At 39.9% G+C, this 13,917-nt stretch overlaps 1 protein-coding gene across 1 annotated transcript in view; it reads left to right on the top strand.

Moving 5' to 3' along the window:
* Positions 1-1,333: 1,333 nt before the first annotated feature.
* Positions 1,334-13,917, top strand: part of LOC117443439 (dedicator of cytokinesis protein 3-like) — a gene marked incomplete at its 3' end in the record, with an annotated part of 49,053 nt that continues 36,469 nt past the window's right edge. The window contains exons 1-2 of the mRNA XM_034079425.1: positions 1,334-1,360; positions 4,776-4,831. Coding sequence (XP_033935316.1) covers positions 1,334-1,360; positions 4,776-4,831 — 83 coding nt within the window. The remainder of the gene's footprint in view (positions 1,361-4,775; positions 4,832-13,917) is intronic.

The following is a 13,917-nucleotide window of genomic DNA, read 5'->3' as shown; positions in this document are numbered from 1 at the left end:
AAAAGTAGAAGTACTCAGGTCTTGTACTTGAGTAAAAGTAGAAGTACTCAGATCTTGTACTTGAGTAAAGTAGAAGTCCAGAGTGTAGGAATACTCTGTCACAGAAAAGTCCTGCATTCAAATGTTCCTCAAGTGAAAGTAGAAAAGTATTCTCATCTAAATATAGTGAAAGACAGTGAAAGTAGTCATTGTGCAGATTGGTCCATTTCAGAATAATATATATGATGTGTTTTTATAATGATTGATCATCAAAGTGTTCTCAAAGCTGGTGAAGGAGCAGCTAGTCTGAAGTACTTTGTAGACTGCAGGGTAGCTGGTGGAGGTGCAGCTAGTCTGAAGTACTTTGTAGACTGCAGGGTAGCTGGTGAAGCTGCAGCTAGTCTGAAGGGTCTGAGGACAGAGGGCCTAATGACAGAGGGTCTGAGGACAGAGGGTCTAAGGACAGAGGGTCTAAGGACAGAGGGTCTAATGACAGAGGGTCTAAGGACAGAGGGTCTGAGGACAGAGGGTCTAATGACAGAGGGTCTGAGGACAGAGGTCTGAGGACAGAGGGTCTAAGGACAGAGGGTCTGAGGACAGAGGGTCTGAGGACAGAGGGTCTAGGGACAGAGGGTCTAAGGACAGAGGGTCTGAGGACAGAGGGTCTAAGGACAGAGGGTCTAAGGAGAGGGTCTAAGGACACATGGTCTAAGGACAGAGGGTCTAAGGAGAGAGGGTCTAAGGACACATGGTCTAAGGACAGAGGGTCTAAGGAGAGAGAGTCTAAGGACAGTGGGTCTGAGGACAGAGGGTCTAAGGACAGAGGGTCTAAGGAGAGAGGGTCTAAGGAGAGAGGGTCTAAGGACAGATGGTCTAAGGACAGAGGGTCTAAGGAGAGAGAGTCTAAGGACAGTGGGTCTGAGGACAGAGGGTCTAAGGAGAGAGGGTCTAAGGACAGAGGGTCTAAGGACAGAGGGTCTAAGGAGAGAGGGTCTAAGGACAGAGGGTCTAAGGACAGAGGGTCTCGTATTGTCATACTGATATTCTGTACAAACTGTGAAGTCCACTGAGACAAATGTAGCATTTGTGATATTGGGCTGGATAAATGCTTGATTGATTGATTGATTGATTGCTTGATTGCTTGATTGATTGATTGATTGATTGATTGATTGATTGAGTTAGAAGTGGAGATGGATAATCTTAATTTAGTAAACGCCTGAAATAACCTTTTTCTGTCACAATATTTAGTTCATATTGTGATATATCACAGTTTTTTCTCACAGATTTTGCGAGACTGTGCTCGGTGGACCGTAGGCTTTTTTTTAATTAACTTTATGTTACTACTGAAAGTAATATGGCCAATGAGAAGGCTCGCAGTACTGTAAGTAGTTGTGCCATTTATTTGAAAAAGTAAAATAACATTGGTGTATGATGCTTGAAAAACCAAACGTGTGCTCGTGTTCGAGGCAAGTTGCATCACTCTAAGTTGCGTTGTGGTTGTGTTACATTTCTCTAATTTGTGTTGGGCTTGTGTTGCGTTACCTAGGTTTGATTTAAGATGTGTTGTCGTTACGTTGCGTTAAGTTGTATTGTGGTTACGTTGTATTGTGGTTACGTTGTATTTGTTACGTTGTATTGTGGTTACGTTGTATTTGGTTACGTTGTATTTTGGTTACGTTGTATTGTGGTTACGTTGTATTGTGGTTACGTTGTATTGTGGTTACGTTGTATTTTGGTTACGTTGTATTGTGGTTACGTTGTATTGTGGTTACGTTGTATTGTGGTTACGTTGTATTTTGGTTACGTTGTATTGTGGTTACGTTGTATTGTGGTTACGTTGTATTGTGGTTAAGTTGTATTGTGGTTACGTTGTATTGTGGTTACGTTGTATTTTGGTTACGTTGTATTGTGGTTACGTTGTATTTTGGTTACGTTGTATTGTGGTTACGTTGTATTGTGGTTACGTTGTATTGTGGTTACGTTGTATTTTGGTTACGTTGTATTGTGGTTACGTTGTATTGTGGTTACGTTGTATTGTGGTTACGTTGTATTGTGGTTACGTTGTATTTTGGTTACGTTGTATTTGGTTAGTTGTATTGTGGTTACGTTGTATTGTGGTTACGTTGTATTGTGGTTACGTTGTATTGTGGTTACGTTGTATTGTGGTTACGTTGTATTTTGGTTACGTTGTATTGTGGTTACGTTGTATTGTGGTTACGTTGTATTTTGGTTACGTTGTATTGTGGTTACGTTGTATTGTGGTTACGTTGTATTGTGGTTACGTTGTATTTTGGTTACGTTGTATTGTGGTTACGTTGTATTGTGGTTACGTTGTTTTTGGTTACGTTGTATTGTGGTTACGTTACGTTGATTGTGGTTACGTTGTATTGTGGTTACGTTGTATTTGGTTACGTTGTATTGGGGTTACGTTGTATTGTGGTTACGTTGTATTGTGGTTACGTTGTATTTTGGTTACGTTGTATTGTGGTTACGTTGTATTGTGGTTACGTTGTATTTTGGTTAAGTTGTATTGTGGTTACGTTGTATTTTGGTTACGTTGTTTGTGGTTACGTTGTATTGTGGTTACGTTGTATTGTGGTTACGTTGTATTGTGGTTACGTTGTATTGTGGTTACGTTGTATTGTGGTTACGTTGTATTGTGGTTACGTTGTATTGTGGTTACGTTGTATTGTGGTTACGTTGTATTTTGGTTACGTTGTATTGTGGTTACGTTGTATTGTGGTTACGTTGTATTGTGGTTACGTTGTATTTTGGTTACGTTGTATTGTGGTTACGTTGTATTGTGGTTACGTTGTATTGTGGTTACGTTGTATTTTGGTTACGTTGTATTGTGGTTACGTTGTATTTGGTTACGTTGTATTGTGGTTACGTTGTATTTTGGTTACGTTGTATTGTGGTTACGTTGTATTGTGGTTACGTTGTATTGTGGTTACGTTGTATTGTGGTTACGTTTGTATTTTGGTTAAGTTGTATTGTGGTTACGTTGTATTTTGGTTACGTTGTATTGTGGTTACGTTGTATTTGGTTACGTTGTATTGTGGTTACGTTGTATTGTGGTTACGTTGTATTTGGTTAAGTTGTATTGTGGTTACGTTGTATTGTGGTTACGTTGTATTGTGGTTACGTTGTATTGTGGTTAAGTTGTATTGTGGTTACGTTGTATTGTGGTTACGTTGTATTGTGGTTACGTTGTATTTTGGTTACGTTGTATTGTGGTTACGTTGTTTTTGGTTACGTTGTATTGTGGTTACGTTGTATTTTGGTTACGTTGTATTGTGGTTACGTTGTATTTTGGTTACGTTGTATTGTGGTTACGTTGTGGTTGCGTTACGTTTCTCTAATTTGTGTTCGGATGGGTTGCGTTAAGTTGGGTTTGCTTTAAGATGTGTTGTCGTTACGTTGCGTTATGTTGTGGTTGCGTTGTATTTATGTTGCGTTGTATTTATCTTGCGTTGTATTTATGTTGCGTTGTGATTGCAAACATGAAGTTGTGTTGCTTTATCTTGCAAGATTTAAGTCATGTTGTGGTCACGTTGCATTAACTTGGGTTGCATTGTGGACGGGGCTTTAAATGGTCCTGTTGTGTTAAGATGAGGTGTAGTTTTTGTATGTGTGTTGTGGTTGCGTGGCATTGCTTTAAGTCATGGTTGCGATGTGCCAAGTAGTGTTGTGTTTGTGTCAGATTGTGGTTTCAAACTTTACCTTTTTTTTTTGGTTTATCTTGCATTGTTTTGACTTGCGTTGCATCACAAAGAAAACACACAAGTTATGAACAGGTTCACAGGTGATTTTAATAACCAAGTACATTTTTTGCCAAAGACCTGAAAACCGATCTAACCCAAACTGCTAAATGCTCAATAGATGGTTTTAAAACAAGGTGTGTGTCTGCTTTACCTGCAATGTGAGAGTTAATATTAATCCGTATTTTAAATCAAATGAAGCGCTGTGCATGCCAACAGCTTCCTCTATTCACACACATGAATTATTGATCGCTGCCCCTCTGAGAGTTTTCTACATGTATTCAGCTTGTTCTGTGTGTCTGTGTTTCAGGTGGGGAGTAGTGGAGGGTACTTTATAGTATTCATTAAATAAGCGTTACCTGCTTCCTGGCTCTGGGGATGTTAGAGTCGGTATCTTCACGCTGAAATAACTCGACAACTCTGGGATGGATTTATGTGACAGTTATGAGCACAAAAGGTGTTTCTAATGGTGTACTGATCACCTGACTCCACAGACAAAAAATACAAAAGAAAAAAGTATATTTAGTTGTATCTTTTATTCAATATAATGTTCACTTTACTACTGGTTATATTCATTACAAAAAAAAAACATTTTTTATTTTCTTACTTCACGTTTTTCTTTAACTTGTTATGTTTACATGAATATTTGTATGGTATCTTTTCATTGCACATGTTCAATGGTCATACATATTTTTATCAAATGTTATATAATCTTCTAATGCAGACATTTTACCTCAACTTTATATAAAAAACCATTTTCACTTTATCTTTTTATTTTATAATAATTGCACAGTTTGTATTGTTTTCAAAGTGTATTTATGAATTAACGGACGAGCATCCCTGTTGAGCTGAAGTCCCTGCCTCCTCCAACAACCTACGATATCAAAACAAATACAAATTAGTGCAAGGAAGAATTGAAATACATTGTATGTATCTGTCACAGATTTAGACATTGTCTCTAAAAGTGAGGTGCCAACACCTCTTTGTGGTTTGATCCTTTTATTTAACGTGATTTTTCTGTCTCTGTCTCTGCAGGGAGTTTTCCCAGCGAGCTACATCCAACTGAAGAAGGCCATCGTAACCAACAGAGGGTAGGTTTACAGACCTCCAAATTAACATGGCACAGTTTGAGTCAAATTATTATATATAGTTTCAATTAACTAACATACTCTTTTTGCTTTTTGACTACTCAAAGCAATGCATATTAAAGGTCCCTGTTATACTGTTCCTCATCAATATATCACAGCTCTCAGATATATACAGAGCCTGTCTCTGATTGGCTGAAACACCAAACTGATCATTGCAGCATTACCCATAATCCCTTCTGTTTCAGCCCTGTTTCCAAAGTGCTGATTCTCTGTCTGTGACTTTAGATGAAAATAAGGAGCCCCTCCCCACGCCCCTCTGAGAGACATTTGGTTACAAAGAACTCAATGTGCTCTAGGAGGAGATTCAGGGGGTAAGGGGGGGGGGGGTACCTTGGTTGCTGATTGGCTAATGGTTACACAAGACAAACATCGTTATGACATCATAAAGTGGCCAAAATCTGATCAGCTCATTTTCAGACAGGTTTTTATTTAGAAGAGACATGCAGAGAGAGGGGACACATGTTGATGTAGAAGAGACATGAAGAAGAGGGGACACATGTTGATGTAGAGGAGACATGAAGAAGAGGGGACACATGTTGATGTAGAAGAGACATGAAGAAGAGGGGACACATGTTGATGTAGAAGAGACATGAAGAAGAGGGGACACGTGTTGATGTAGAAGAGACATGAAGAAGAGGGGACACATGTTGATGTAGAAGAGACATGAAGAAGAGGGGACACGTGTTGATGTAGAAGAGACATGAAGAAGAGGGGACACGTGTTGATGTAGAAGAGACATGGAGAAGAGGGGACACATGTTGATGAAGAAGAGGATTTATAGATGACCTACTGAAACGTTCTCTAACCCCTATGGGCGTATATTTGACTCAATCTTATTTGTATGAACAGACGGTGTAAATGTGTAACTACTTCATCACATGAACATAGCCGAGTGACACGAGTAGATTTTTGTTGTAGGTCGTTGCAGTTTGAAAGCCCTCGATTCGATTCTGGGAATCTAAAAAAGAAAGGGAAGTATCGGGCAAACGTAAAAAGGTGGCGTTTATTTTATTCTCTTTTCAGTTATTGTTTCTAAATGTCATTTTATAACGCGTTTCTGCAGCACTATTTCTCACTGCTTTCAATGTCTTTTATTTTTGTAAAGCACTTTGAATTACCTGGTGTTGAGAGGTTCTATGCCTTGCCTTACCACTAGAGATGCCCCGATCCGATCACGTGATTGGGGATCGGAGCCGATCACGTGATTTTCAAAAGATCGGAATCGGGAGAAAAAAATCGGGGATCGGGATTTTTTTTTTTTTTTATAAAATATTTCTATTATTTTATTTAATGTTACAAAACAAAAACGACCATGTTCACGTCTTAAAGTCATCCTGAGGACTTAGTTTTGGTTTAAAATTACACAACATCATGTATAGTGCTGCGTACCGGTACGCCGAACCGGTACTGGACTTGTAAAAAGTTTCGGTTCAAGTCCGGTTAAAACCGGAACGTCAGGAACCGGTACTTGGACTCGCAAAAAAACTAGCACTTACGTATATTCTGGTGTCTGTGGTTATTTAAACATTCCCTGATAAACGTTATTCAGCGTCAATAAATGAGTGCTAATCCCAGTGTGCTCAGTGTACAACATCACATGTCATTTCACCTTCGATTTTACGGTGTTTTGAAAAACGTAGACTTTCGCCCCACATGCTAAGCTAACCGGAAGTGAAGAATTTTCCGAATAAAAGTTTAATTTAAGTAGTGTGAACTTTCGGTTTTTTTCAGAATAAAAGTGATTTAAATTAGTTGTTTTTTAATTCAAAATTACGCCATATCACATTGATTTTAATTTCTAACAGTATGTTATTGTAGAGGTTTGTAGAAATACATGGTGCACAGACATACAGTACACTTTGACTGTACAGTCACTAGGTGTAGCCTATACTGTCTAGTAGGTGTGTAACAGTGTGATGCGTATAGTCTACTCTACACTCTACCTTTCAGCAATGTTTTAGGGATTGAGGCTCAGTCAGCTCAGGGACTGGTTGGTTACTTTAGTTTGGTAAATGAAATAAATGTTTGAACTTTGTAGTAGTTCACTGTAGTTGCTGTCATAAGATCATTTGTAGACTAAGTGGGCACATTTGTACTTTGTAGAGAAATGTAGACACAAGTTGGAAGGGAGCGCAATAAACCTGATGAGTTTGAATTTGAGTTGATTATGAGTTAATTTTCAATTGATAATTAGCTCACAATAAGTTCACTTTAGTTACTCACACAACTTGACACAAGCCATGGGTTCAGGTCCGGACTTATAAGTCCGGACCTGAACCTGAACCTCTGGACTTGAGTCCGGACCTGAACCTGAATGTGAGTCCAGGTACGCAGCACTAATCATGTATGTGTTGCTTCTGTTGGGCTTGTTTTCAGACCTGGTTGCTTATTCCTCTGAAAGCTGGCAACAGAGTGGGCGCAGTGTCTAATGGTAGCAGCAAGCTAACGAGAGGCTACGTTCAGCTGGTGACTCGGGAGTCGGGACAGAGAACATGTCAGGAGTTTGGAAGTATTATAAAATTGAAAGCGAAGGCAGTGTAACAGCCAGATGCAATGTTTGCAAGGCGGAGGTTCCGCGTGGTGGAAAGAACAGAGCTACGTTCAACGCGACCAATCTAATTACGCCACCTGAGAAACAAACACCAACAACAACACGACGAGTTACACAGCGGCCACTCAGGTAACGGCACCTGAAACAACCGACACTTTCAGAGACTTCTAAAAGGAAAGAGAAACGGCCCCAGAACAGTGAAAAGGCCAACACAATAACAGCCAAGATAGCTGAATTCATCGCGTTGGATAACCAGCCGTTATCTGTTACCTTTTTTTTCTCTTAATGCATTGCATAAAGATCGGATCGGGAAAAATCGGTATCGGCAGATTGTCAAAATCAAATGATCGGAATCGGATCGGGAGCAAAAAAAAGGTGATCGGGACATCCCTACTTACCACCTTTGGAAAGTTTGTCTCAAAGCAGTGTCTGTGTGAAAGCCGGACCACAAACACAGAATTGAGAAATACAAACTGGACTCACAAATGCCTGATAGAGATATATTCCTGTCCTTTGAGTCACTTGGTCATGTTTTATCTGGACGTCACATCATGGTAGAGGTATATCAATTAGATATAATCCACCCTTCTTTATCCGGGTGATTGCCACGGCTTTCTCCTCGTCTTGGGCTTGGATTCGTTGAAGGGCTAATGTGATGAGAGTCTGTTTTCTGTGAAGTTGTTTTGAGAGCCGCTCGCTCTAAATAAGGCATGAGCTTCTTCCTCTCTGACTCCCCTCCACGTCCCAGAGTACATATTTAATACATTTACATAATGACTGCTTTCTTCAGATGAATCAGAGTTACGGAGCGTGTCTCGATTTGCGTAAGCATTTTTTAATTAAAGGCACGCAGAGTAAATTAATTGGACTTAGTGGATCCTTTACTGTTTGGAGCTCCAGGGCAGAGGAAGAGGAGAGTTCCTGCGTGAAGATTAATGCATATGGACTACTGACCACTGTGTGTGTGTGTGTGGTGTGTGTGTGTGCGTGTGTGTGTGTGAGGAGTGTGTGTGCGTGCATGTGTGTGTGATGTGAGAGGATAGTGTGTGTGTGTGATGTGAGAGGATAGTGTGTGTGTGTGATGTGAGAGGATAGTGTGTGTGTGTGTGTGTGAGAGAGGAGAGTGTGTGTGTGAGGAGTGTATGTGTGAGGATGGTGTGTGTGTTGAGTGTGTGTGCGTGCAATGTGTGTGTGATGATGTGAGAGGATCGTGTGTGTGTACCGTGTTGTGTGGTGTGTGTGTGTGTGTGTGTGAGGAGTGTGTGTGTGTAACCGTGTGTGTGTGTGTGTGTGAGGATGGTGTGTGTGTGTGTGCGTGCATGTGTGTGTGATGTGAGAGGATAGTGTGTGTGTGTGTGTGAGAGGATGGTGTGTGTGTGCATGTGTGTGTGTGATGTGAGAGGATAGTGTGTGTGTGTGTGTGTGAGAGGAGTGTGTGTACGTGAGTAGTAGTAATGATACCCCTTTCATCTCATTAGTATGCATGAAAAAGTGACAGGTGACACGCCCCCAATTATGCAAATTAGCTAAGTCCCGCCTCCCATTGCAAGATCCTTTGATGTGATTGGGTACGATCATGTTAATGAGCTAAGTCCCGCCTCCCATTGTTCGAGATCCTTTTGATGTGTGTTATAACAGGTAGGTGTGAAATGCCCCCCTGTGTAGTGCCTTTGTTGTTTAGTTCTTTGATGTGTTGATTAGGGCAGTCTCTTTGAAGTTATGTTGTCTGGCCCCTGTCCCCTCACACCCCTTTGTAGTCTAGTCCTTTGATGTGTGTTATAACAGGTAGGTGTGAAATGCCCCCATGTGTAGTGCCTTTTGTTGTCTAATTCTTTGATGATTAAGGCAGACTCTTTGAAGTTATGTTGTCTGGCCCCTGCCCCTCAGAGCCCTTTGTTGTCTAATCTAATTAGCCTTTGATATTTTCCCTTTGATGTGAGGTGTTATAGCAGGCAGGTGTGATTTCACACTGGTGAAAGCCTTTGATGTTAATCTAGGTGTCTCTTTGAAGTTATGCGTGAGACTGTCTACCCGCCCCCTCCCAGCCTCCCCCCTTTTCTCCACCCCTTCCTTATGGCTATGACGCCAGCAGATAGTGGGGGTGGAATTAGATGAAGATAGAAATACACTCAAACTAAAATAAAAAAGACAGTCATTTCCACTTACCAAGTTACCTTTCAAAAAAGAAAAATGGCAAGAGACGCCTCGAATTGGGTTTAATCAGCCTGTGACAACTTACCGCCACCCGTCCGGAGCGCCAGTCAAGAAACGAATGCAGCAGCTGGGCCGGGTTCAGAGTACAGCCGAAAGATCTGTGCGCAAACTTATCTCGCGCCCTCTTTCTGGTCATGTGAGCGTTCATGTGTGTTGGAGGAGGGGCTCTGTAAGGAAGTCTGAAGGAAGTGGCAGATTTCCCCCCGGTTGTGTACTTTCAAATTCTAGCTCACTCGAGATGGTTTCTCCAAAATGACAGGTTTGCATCCATTAAAGTGTAACTAAAAGTATCTTAGTAACACAAGAAAAGAGAATAAAGCATTGATGTCAACAAAACAGCCTCACTGAAATAGCCTCAAAATCACAAACTCCCATTAAGAGTCAGATTCTTAATGGAATCTAATAAAACAGAGTACTTCATGGTAGTGGTCCGCTTTTATACATAAAAGTGTATCTTTTCAGTAACTTTCTCAGAGAAATTAAGCATAAATCTGTCAAATGTTCAAAACAGCCTTGTTTTCACTGAAATAGCCACAAAATCACAAACTGACATTAAGAGTCAGATGCTCAACGAAATCTAATAAAACAAAGTACTTCATTATCTACTTTTTCAGCTTTTATACACAAAAGTGCAGGGAAGGTATGCTGATTTAGAACACTATCTGTGAGATGCAGTTAGTTTTAAAAAATAAAACAAGATCAAATGAAATAAAAACAGCCATTATTTTTCACTCTTTTGTAAAACGGACAGTTTCAAGAAAGATGACACCGTGTTTATGCAGACATGCAAAATATCTGAAGCCCTATAAAAAAAAGTTACAAGTATATTGTGTTGAAAATATCTCAAAAAGCTTTTGGTATTTGTTCAACACATTCGCAGCAATCGGTTAGCGGGAGATGATCTATAAGATTATCATGATCCGGTAATGGCTCTCCAACACCATCCTCGAGTTTAAATTTCTTCACTTTGTTTCTTTTTCTTTTCACCTTCCTTCTTTTTGTCTTTTTCGTTTTCCGTCCTCTGGCCCCTTTTCTTTTCATTCGCATTCTGCGTTTGCTTTTCATTTTTCTTCTCCTTTTCATTTTGCTTTTTCTTTTTCTTCGTTTTTTTTTACTTTTTCTTTTCTTTTCTGCTAATTGTCATTTGCGATCTTGGCGAGTGGTATGACATATACTGTTTCTATAAAGGTTATCTATAATACCATCTTTTAAAGAAAGATATTCTTCATATGTCATGTTATCATGGTCCTCTTTTGTCCTAAAGACCTTACATGGATATGATATAGAGGAGAGGTCTTCTTCGGTAACATCCTCTCCCCTACTTTGTAACATCCAGTCATTAAGCCCATATCCGTTATCCTGGTGATAATAAGGGCAGGCTACATCAGACTTGGTTTTTCTCAGATCCATGGCTAGTTTTCAACGGTCGTCCTTAGTTTTATATGATTTGCTGAGTGGGTGGGACTTATTGCGTTGAGTGGGAGGCCTCATCTGTAGAAAGTACTCTGTTTGAGGAGATTTCGTAAAGCATCTGACTCTTAATGGCAGTTTGTGATTTTGAGGCTATTTCAGTGAAAACATAACGCTGTTTTGAACATTTGACAGATTTATGCTTAATTCTCTCAGAAAGTTACTGAAAAGATACACTTTTGTGTTTAAAAAGCTGAAAAAGTAGATAAGTTTGAGGAGATTTCGTTAGGATTCTGACTCTTAATGGTCCTCTCTAAATTTGATTCAGGGTTTGTTTTAAATGATTTGTGCTTTGTGTGTACAGACACACAGAAACACTGAAACACACAACAAGAAGGACTGTAATACACATGTATCAGACACGCTCCCCTTGCTATAATGATGACAACAGTTTTTAAATGTAAAAAAACTTTTTTTTATTTTTCACACACAAAATCAATAGTTATACTGATTGTAGCATCCCCAGGACCGTCTCCAGCTTAGAATTCCCCATATTACTGGAGATATCGTGATGGAGTTTTTTCACTTCAGTCAAAATATTCACGTGTATGCTGTTTTCGACACAAAGATGCATTACATCTACAATGAGAGCATACAATGAGAGCACATGATACACTTTTGATGTTTGTTTCATTTCTGAGGTAATGTTACAGAATGTTTCGGAAAATGAAGATTCCATGACCACTTTAAATGTTTCGTTTACAATCGTTTCCCAATGACCCGGAATAGTACTGCCAGAACGAACGATATCCAAAATGTCTTCCAGTTTACAAACTTCAGCCATTCTTTTTACGCAGGGGTCACTACTCGTTCTGTTTTCAATCGTCCCCATCACCACACTTATTAAAAGGGTAATGACTACATTCTGATCAATATATACAGATAGTTTTGCATAGTAGTTTCCCATTTTTATTTTACTTAAAGAAAAAAGTCAATGTATCGAACAAGTCCCTGGCTTCTTCTCCATCCAACTGCTGGTTATTAGTCTTCTTCTTCTCCATACAACTCGATATGGATCTTTTCAAGTCTGTCCTTGAGGCATCTGCATTTTATAAGCTTGTGCAGAAAAGCCTCCGAAGCGCGTCCTATCCTCAGTTCATCCTCGCAAATGCCTTTTTCAATAAGACTCTGGTCAATCACTGTAACGAAGTTGGCGAGCCAAAGTCTTTTCATTAACGCTTTGTAATTGTTTCTGAAGAAGAAATCGGGCATGTCATTCCGACAATCGTGTTGCCTCTGGTCGGGGTGACTGACTCGGCATCCTTTGCATATTTCTTCTCTGTACCGATACAGCACCCTCTCCAGAATATGAAACAATTCCGATTTCACTGTGTCCCTAAACCGAGACTTCTTGACCCGAGGAGTAGCATCAGCAGCAGTCGTACTGCAAGATTCGGGTTTCCCACATGGTGGTGTTACAATTAAAAAAGAGAATATCCTCAGGTATCACATTATACAATATTCCGACTTTTTGAGATATTTTCAACACAATATACTTGTAACTTTTTTTATAGGGCTTCAGATATTTTGCATGTCTGCATAAACACGGTGTCATCTTTCTTGAAACTGTCCGTTTTACAAAAGAGTGAAAAATAATGGCTGTTTTTATTTCATTTGATCTTGTTTTATTTTTTAAAACTAACTGCATCTCACAGATAGTGTTCTAAATCAGCATACCTTCCCTGCACTTTTGTGTATAAAAGCTGAAAAAGTAGATAATGAAGTACTTTGTTTTATTAGATTTCGTCGAGCATCTGACTCTTAATGTCAGTTTGTGATTTTGTGGCTATTTCAGTGAAAACAAGGCTGTTTTGAACATTTGACAGATTTATGCTTAATTTCTCTGAGAAAGTTACTGAAAAGATACACTTTTGTGTATAAAAGCGGACCACTACCATGAAGTACTCTGTTTGAGGAGATTTCGTCAAGCATATACACTTTTTTTTTTTAAAAGCTGACCACTACCATGAAAGTACTCTGTTTTATTAGATTCCATTAAGAATCTGACTCTTAATGGGAGTTTGTGATTTTGAGGCTGTTTTGTTGACATCAATGCTTTATTCTCTTTTCTTGTGTTACTAAAATACTTTTAGTTACACTTTAATGGATGCAAACCTGTCATTTTGGAGAAACCATCTCGAGTGAGCTAGAATTTGAAAGTACACAACCGGGGGGAAATCTGCCACTTCCTTCAGACTTCCTTACAGAGCCCCTCCTCCAACACACATGAACGCTCACATGACCAGAAAGAGGGCGCGAGATAAGTTTGCGCACAGATCTTTCGGCTGTACTCTGAACCCGGCCCAGCTGCTGCATTCGTTTCTTGACTGGCGCTCCGGACGGGTGGCGGTAAGTTGTCACAGGCGTCTCTTGCCATTTTTCTTTTTTGAAAGGTGACTTGGTAAGTGGAAATGACTGTCTTTTTTAATTTAGTTTGAGTGTATTTCAATCTTCATCTAATTCCACCCCCACTATATGCTGGCGTCATAGCCATAAGGAAGGGGTGGAGAAAAGGGGGGAGGCTGGGAGGGGGTGGGTAGACAGTCTCACGCATAACTTCAAAGAGACACCTAGATTAACATCAAAGGCTTTCACCAGTGTGAAATCACACCTGCCTGTTATAGCACCTCACATCAAAGGGCAAACATCAAGGGCTAATTAGATTAGACAACAAAGGGCTCTGAGGGGCAGGGGCCAGACAACATAACTTCAAAGAGTCTGCCTTTATCAACACATCAAATAATTAGACAACAAAAGGCACTACACAGGGGGGCTTTTCACACCTACCTGTTAT

The sequence above is a fragment of the Pseudochaenichthys georgianus genome, unplaced genomic scaffold (assembly GCF_902827115.2).
Source record: "Pseudochaenichthys georgianus unplaced genomic scaffold, fPseGeo1.2 scaffold_612_arrow_ctg1, whole genome shotgun sequence".
NCBI classification, from domain to species: Eukaryota; Metazoa; Chordata; class Actinopteri; order Perciformes; family Channichthyidae; genus Pseudochaenichthys; species Pseudochaenichthys georgianus.
Note: the sequence above shows the minus strand (reverse complement) of the source record. Positions and strands in the feature narration are given on the sequence as shown.